The sequence below is a fragment of the Morone saxatilis genome, unplaced genomic scaffold (genome assembly GCF_004916995.1).
Source record: "Morone saxatilis isolate NCDOM2014 unplaced genomic scaffold, NCSU_SB_2.0 Contig17, whole genome shotgun sequence".
NCBI classification, from domain to species: Eukaryota; Metazoa; Chordata; class Actinopteri; family Moronidae; genus Morone; species Morone saxatilis.
This window is the reverse complement of record NW_023339729.1, coordinates 25786493-25794471: the sequence shown is the minus strand read 5'-3', so window position 1 is coordinate 25794471 and position 7979 is coordinate 25786493. Positions and strand designations below refer to the sequence as shown.

Below are 7979 nucleotides of genomic sequence, written 5' to 3'. Positions count from 1 at the left end.
ACTGCTCAGTGTGTCACTAATATTCAGATCTGATTAAATATGAAATACAGTCTGATTTATACTTCACAGGAATAACTTGATAAATGTTTTTAGAAACCTTTAAGAAGCTTTTTTAATGTCAAACATTTCGAGGCCCGTGGGAACTCTTCCCTCCAGTTTTTGGATTGCTCGGGTTAAATCTGATTGTTTTTCGCAGTTATCTTTCCGACCACACCTATAAGAAATCAATAAGGAACAACTACAGAGTTTCACTTTTAAAATACAATAAAAACATTTTCATATAATCTGGTGAGTGGGTTTAGGTTACCTGCCGTCTTTATAAAATCCCTGTATGTTAGATTAACTGTCACTTCTTTCTCACGTTGGAACGAACCTCCTCACATCAGACCCGTTATCTGAGCGACCTGCAGCATGACATCATAAATACAGCGAGGTCTGAACCGCCTTTAAAAACACGGAGAACTCGAGAATGATCGTAGAAAATGTTCAGTTCAAGTAAGAAAAGTAGAAAACACCAAAATTCAGTTAAGTGTGTTTTGGTTTCCCGCTGCAGCAGCAGCTCGCGTCGTCGCCCTGCAGAACTCACAGGTTCCTCTCCTCGCAGGGGGCGCCAGCGGCGGCGTCCGGGCAGCGGCAGGTGAATCCGCCGAGCCGCGGCAGACACAGGTGAGAGCAGCCGCCGTTGTTGGCGCAGTAGTTATAGGCTGACGGGAGAGAGGAGGGAACAAGGTTAGAATCTGACCGGAAGCCAAAGTGAGCCTCAACAGGAAGTTCAATAAAGCTTATAAAGAAGAATGAAACGATGTTAGCCTTCAGCACGTTAGCGTGCTAACAAATGCTAGCATGTTCCAGAGCTGCAACAGTCAGTGAAAGGAAAAATAATCTGCAGCTACTTTGATGAAATGTTGGTTTCAAGCAAAAGTATTAAATATTTGATGGTTCGTGCTTCTTTTTTACAGTAAATTTAATTATTTATGTCACAGTGAATAAAACTTTTACTCTCGTATATTATAACTGCGGTCTGATGCTTTATAAAGAGCATCAGACGTCTCTTACATCAGAACAGTAACAGAAGAGGAAAGTTGATGGTTATTTAGTTTCCACTGTGGAGCGTTTAGTTTAACAGCAGCTTCTAAACTCAGCCGGTTTCATCTGAAACGACCTCCTCTGTTCTCGATCGCCGTCGTCTGCATTCAATCTCTTTGCCAAGTAAAACAGAAACGTTTCGTGAGGCTGCGGCTTCAGGAAGTGGACGAGCAGTTCATCACTGGCGGCCGCAGGTGGACGCAGGCGGTGCAGTTTGGGGCTCGGAGCCAGATGTGAGTCTCCGTATCCACAGCTGGCTCCCCCGAGGTCACTTCACCGCAGAGTTCCCACGCTTATATCCGACCACATACCATAAAGCGTCTGGAATCAATTACCACACTGCATCTGCTCTCCCACTGCACCGCTCCGGGTCCTGGTCTTCGTACGCGGGGAACAGTCTGTGCTTTACATGTAGCTGCAGCTGTTGTCATGGTAACGGGTTACTGGAAGTTACTGGACAGCGCAGTGAAATATACGTCACTAACTGCATGAAAACCGAAACAATCCTAAAAACAGCCGGTGAACCTCGGAGGGGCAGCGAGGTCGAACCTTTCCCAGGCAGACGTTGTTAAAAGTTGAATGAATCAGACGTTCTCTGACTGCAGGTGAAACCGAGCCGTACCTTGAGGACACTGTGTGGGTGTCGTGGTGATGCCGTACAGCCGGGAGCGTTTCTGCGGCAGGAACTCTTCCGTCTCTTTCTCCGACTGACGGTCCACAGCGACCACCGCCTCCCTGGGAAAACAACAACCAGGAACAGATCAGGCACAACGTTTGACGCGGGGATGAATAAAAATGAAAAAAAATCTAATTTTCAGGTTTTAGCTGCACGTTGTCAAATAAAGTTTAAAAAGCTGCAGTTCCTCTAACGGCCACTAGAGGCTCCAGCAGTCAGTCTCCATTAGGCCTCATATTAAACTTTTACAGCAGAAACAAACATGTTTACAGACTTTTGGTCTCTAGACATAATTTCCCTGTTCTGTAACTGTACAGCTGTTTAAATTATATTAAGGACTAAAGTTATGTATAATTAAGGGCGTGGCCGCTCTGAGTGACAGGTGGATTCAGGACTACCAATATGGCGTCCGCACTGAGCTTCGGATCCTCAGAAACCGTTGATATTAAAAGAATTTAGCTTCTTTAAGTTTGTGTTCAACATAAAAACCTGATTGTCTCAATGAAACCAATGTGACACAAAAAGCTTTTTATTATTAAAAATGTTTGTCTGTAAGTCTTCTTGGTTTATGATTTAATTTAATGTTTTTCTTGACGTCATTATTTTGTTTAGTTACTTAGTATTAGTTGGAACATTTCTGTACAAACACAATAATAACGGTCGTCCACACACAGTCGGGTTCAGCGTTACCTCCTCCAGTCGGTGTAGTAAAGGTTCCTCCCAAAGGAGACCAGAGAGAACGGATACTGGATCCCTTCAACGATCTTCCTCCTCAGCCTGCGGTGAGGATCCATACACTCCACCTTACGAGTACCTGCAGACAATCAATCAATCAATCAATCAATCAATCACCAGCAGGATCAGCTTTGAATCTGGTTCCTGTCTCACCTGCGTCGGCCCAACACAGCTGCTGGTTGTCCAGGTCGAAGGTCAGACCGTTGGGAAGTCCCAGGTCGTCTTTCACCAGGACGACCCGATCCGTCCCATCCATGTTGGACATCTCGATTTTAGGCCCGTCTCTATTCCAGTCGGCCCAGTACAGCCGCCTGCAGCGCCGGGACAAAGAGCGGTTAGACTGAACTCGGGGCGGAAGAACGAACGAGCCAACGGACGAGTTTCAAACTAAATAATATAGAATAAAACTATTTAAAATATAACATTTCCAGGTGATTAAACACTAATGAAAACAAACCTATAAATATTATATTAATGTTACACACTGGCCCTTTAATGTTAACGGACACTCACCCATACGCCGGGTTGGTGACGATGGGTCGGGGGTTGATGAGGTCGGTGTCGAACAGGACTCGCCGCTGGCTGCCATCCAGCTTGGAAACCTCAACGGTGTCGCGCATGGAGTCGGTCCAGAAGAGGAGACGAGCCACGTGGTCGATGGCGATGCCTTCAGGACTCTGGAGATCTGAGGACGGACAGATACAGACACTTAGCTGTAATGCTAACCAGCTAACAGATCCCATTATTCACAGTATTTAACACTCAGACACTGAGACTCTTCATCTGGGACACTGTTGGTTTGAAAGGCGTATAAATCCAGTATAGTGGAAGACTGTATGGAACAATGTGGGAATCATTTTAAATGGAGTTGACTTTGAGGACTCTAAAAGACACATTTAACAAAATTTGGAATAAATAAATAGAGTTTATAACTGTGTGAGCAGACTTCCCTCTTCTTTACAGGAATAATAGAAACACAAGCTCTCTTGGTTCTGATGTATATACTTAAACTTTTAGTGTGAGAGGGAGTGAAAATGAAAACTCCTAACAGACTGAAGTAGAAGTACACACAGAGGTTTTACATGTGGGTATCCGGCCATATATGGATGAGTTTGTGTCCTGAGTCTATGCAACCAGACTCTATTTATACAGAGAACGGACAGAGAGAGCAGATCGCTCTGAGACGTAAATATGTATATAAATATAATATATATATATATAATAAATCTGTTACTGACTCCAGTTGTCGGTTTTTTAAGTTAGAATAGCTCTGATCAACCAAACCCCATTCAGAAAACAAGCTTTTTAAAAGTTGTTTGCTCGTTGTGATTTCATCAGATCGTTATTTCAGCATCATTTTGATCCGTTTATTGACAAATTAATTAATAATATATATATAATTATTAACAAATTAAGTAATGTTTGGTTAAATCTGTATATGTGGTGGAATAAACATGGATATATTTATCTGGAAATGAGCTGATTTATGACTCTTCCTGTGCATGTGCCCAGCTTTGGGCCACTTCTTCCTGCAGTGTGAACGCAGCGTTTTATATCTGGTTCAGATCTGTCTGGCAGTACTTCCTGGGGTCGTACCTGTAGTGATGACCGGGCTGATGTCTCCTCCGCTCATCCCGGCCCTGCTGATAGCCGGCCCGGTGATGTCGGTCCAGTAAACCATCTTCTCCACGCAGTCGTAGGCCACGGCGATCACCACCCGGTCCTGAGAGGAAGCACAAGAAAAGACAGACGCTTTCATTCATCTGGAGACGCTCTCAATGAGTCTTTTGTGTGACGGGCCGTCAGCGGGGCGTCGGGCTGACGCAGAGCTTTATGTTCAGCTGCAGTCCATTAACGCCGCCTCAGAACAGAAGAAAAGAGTTCTGATGCTGAAATCTGTTGAAGAACAATTCGAGGATTGTTCCAGGAACGCTCAGAAGGGGTTCAGATACATTCAAACAACGACAGCGAGTGACCGCGTTCTGCACATACGAGGACCGAATGTCTCTTCAACGAGGAGTCTGTGTAACCAGTAACTCACAGAACCGTTTTATAATCTGAGTCTGGGGCTGATATACTCACAACGAACACGTCAAAAACATCAGTAAAGACGACATAATTAAACATGTTATCTTTCTGTCAGTCATTGAAAATCAAAAGCAACTCGTTCCAGTGAGAATAAAATCTCTGATAGGATCAATGTGAGGAGAAGTTGACTTCCTGGTTCCTGAATGAAGTGATCTGGTCTTACGGGGATGTGCAGCAGAGGTTTGGCCTCCTCCATTTTCATCTTGTACCCGTCCAGAGGAACGTGTTCGATCTTCCCGCTCTGAGCGAACAGCAGGTGTGTTCCCGGAGCGACGGGGTGGACGTCGGGCCGCGGTGTCGGACCCACCGGAGGAGGAGTCACCACCTGGTCGATACCTGTACAGGAGAGGAGAGTTTATTGGTCGGGAGTCCCTGAGAGTATAAAGGCAGGAGAGTGTGGTCAGTGAGCTCACACAGGGGGGTGCTGCCGGGGCCGGTGCGGGTGTTGGGGATCTCCTGGCCGTTGGCGTCCACACACCAGCACTGTCCGATGCTGGTGTGGCACTGCGTGGGCTCGTAGGCTCCGTGTTCGTTGCACTGAGGGACGTACTGACTGACGGCCGGCCGAGGGCGGAAGAAAGAGAAGAAGCCCGAGCCGGAGGTGGCGGTGGCGGTCTGGGCGCTCTCTCTGTGGCGCTCGCACTGCGTCTTCTCTCGCTCTGAAAACACAAAATAACAAACGTCAGCAACATGAAGGCCTCAAACCTGGGAGTCAGAGCGTGGTTAGCCTAGCTTAGCACAAAGACTGAAGGCAGGGGGAAACAGCTAGCCTGGTTCTGTCCAGTGTTCAAACTACCAACAACCTCTAAAGCCGAGATTCTCCGTACTGTAAACGCCACGCTAGCAGCAACGATCATTACACAACAGAGAACCTTTATGCAAGCTACATGCTAATAGCACATAGAGTTAGCATGGAGATATGCTAATGTTTACACCTTACAATCATCTCAAGTTCGTTTTATCCCACATTCATTTGAACTCGACATCCTTAAAGGGCCAGTATGTGATTTCTGCCAGTAGGGGCTCTCTCACAGCAAAACAATAACAAAGGTTTGATGACAATGAAGCAGTGCGGGATCATGGGAGTTGTTGTCTTTATTGGTAACACTACAGCAGGTATGGAGGGCAGGTGGAGGCTGCGGTTTCAGGCCAGTTTTGCTTTGGAGTTTCTGTTTGTTTTACTCTAACAACAACACAATAAAGGAACACGTGGCGTTCTGGGAGGCCGTTGCAGCGACTGTAGGGGAGGTTCTACATTCCTGCTCCCATTACTAATGAAAATACGATCCATCAGACTCTTTATTTCACAGCTCCAGTGTTCCTCGGCTGTATTTGGTGTTTGTCGTACGTGGCAGCTGCAGATAAACATGTGTGTGTGTGTGTGTGTGTGTGGAGAGAACCACAGATTAGAGACGAGCAGCGAGCCTCTTCATCTCTGCGGTCACATCCAGGGGCCGCAGTGACATCTGGAGGAGCCTCCTCGCACCCTTATCCTCAGGGGTATCAGCGAGACCAACCACAGAGCAGCCACAACAGACTGACAGATGGCGGCGTGTCCTCGCAGCTAGCGCCACGTTTGCTGCCGACAATCAGCTGAAGAAAGAGCAACCCCCTGAGAGAGCGAGGCCAGGGGGGGTGCGAGGATCAAAGACACAAAAGGAAGCTGCTCTCAGTGAAGAGACGCTGTGACAAGTTTTGACAGGGGACAGAAAGATTACGGCTTTCGGGGCCAGCGGGTCGTAAAAAGGACCAAAATATGACAAAACTCTGGCGCGGGGGAGCGAGCTGTAATTAGCTCTCAGCTCCCGACACCTGGAATCACTGAGGGTGTCTGCAGCTTCTGGCACGCCGCCACGCCGCCAACACGACAACAACAACAACAACAACAGAGCAGACAGAGAAACTACACCTGCTGCCAGCCAATCAGACGTCTGCGTGATAATGACACATCAGATCAGGAGGAAGAGGATTCATTTTACTGTTAACAGCTGCTGGTGGAGAGCGACTGTCTCCATTTATATTAGCATCTTAAATATATATATAAATATATATATATATAAATAATTAAAAACATTTATCTCTCAGCTGTGCGTCACCAGGAGTCTAACATGAGGTGTGTTTACGCTCTGATCACATCCTTCACCGCTCCGCCGTCCCCTCGACCGCCAACAACCTTCACACAAGTTATTTTACACACACGTGTTTACACAGCTTCCATTTGTCTCTGAAACCTCCGCCACCCACCACTAAAACCCCCCCGGGCGCCGTCTTACTGCAGCTCTTGGTCCGTCAGAAGGACCACGCTGCTGCTTCTACGTGTTTAATGCTGCAGTTTACATTCCTGCTGCCCAAAGACTCCTCCAGCTCTCACACTGATCCCTTCACTCTCTCTGTTCTTCTCCAACAAGTTTTTAATTCGATTAAAACTGTTTAGAGTCAGAAACAGACCTCTTATGAAATATGCACATATAAACAGTCACACCAGAGATGTTCACTCTGGTTATGTGATACTACTTCATATTTATACAGAGAGCGGACAAGAAAGGAGATTGTTGGAGAAAAGGAAGAGATAAAGTTTTACTTTACTATAAATTAAGTTATCATGGTCCTGATCAACCAAACTCCATTAAGAAAAGAAGCATTTTAAAAGTTGTTTAAAAGTCTTGCAGACAGAATGACAAAGTCTGAATTCAGCATCATTTTCATCTGTTTATTAACATTAAATAAATAAGAAATCTGGTTATTTTGGACTCACATTGCCACAATAAACCAGATTAAAGGCCGAATTTTTGCCAAGCAACATGATCCACTGCACTTTTGTTGGGAACATGCCATTAAAGGACCAGTGTGGAGGATTTAGTGGTGAAACTGCAGATTGCAACCATTTGGTAACTGCCCTCCAAGCGTGAGGCGGGCTCAAAACTTGTGAAAGCCGCTATCAAGAGCCAGTGTTTGTCTGTTCTCTTTCTGTTCTGGGCTACCGTAGAAACATGGCGTACTCAGAGAGTGTGTGAGATACCTACCTGAGGACGTAGGGCTGCATCGAAAGCCGTCGCCGTGGAAACCAGGCTGGCACTGGCAGGTGTACGAGCCCTGTGTGTTGGAGCACATGGCGTCGCGGTGGCATCGTTCCTGCTGACACTCGTCTACGTCTGAACAGGAAGAAAAAGGAAGCAAAGATGAAGACAAATCCACTCTTCAGGTGCTTGAAGACGCAGTACCACGCATGGCCACTAGGTGCTGGCTCCAAAAAATGTCTCTGGTGGAGAGTGATAGTGATATTCGATATTTACGCTTTGGGTGGTTAAACTCAGAAGGTGTATCTCTGGTAGGGATCCTTTCCCATAGCGATGCCTGTCAGAACTGACAGTAATGCCTAATTAAAAGCCCTGCC

At 46.2% G+C, this 7979-nt stretch overlaps 1 protein-coding gene across 1 annotated transcript in view; it reads right to left on the bottom strand.

The window, feature by feature from the left end:
• The window catches only part of LOC118326637 (nidogen-1-like), a gene marked incomplete at its 3' end in the record, with an annotated part of 13687 nt that continues 5708 nt past the window's right edge, over nucleotides 1-7979 (bottom strand). Inside the window, 9 exon segments of the mRNA XM_035659673.1 lie at nucleotides 1-704; nucleotides 1709-1821; nucleotides 2453-2576; nucleotides 2651-2808; nucleotides 3011-3182; nucleotides 4094-4220; nucleotides 4749-4921; nucleotides 4999-5244; nucleotides 7609-7737. Of these exon segments, the coding sequence (XP_035515566.1) occupies nucleotides 583-704; nucleotides 1709-1821; nucleotides 2453-2576; nucleotides 2651-2808; nucleotides 3011-3182; nucleotides 4094-4220; nucleotides 4749-4921; nucleotides 4999-5244; nucleotides 7609-7737 (1364 nt within the window).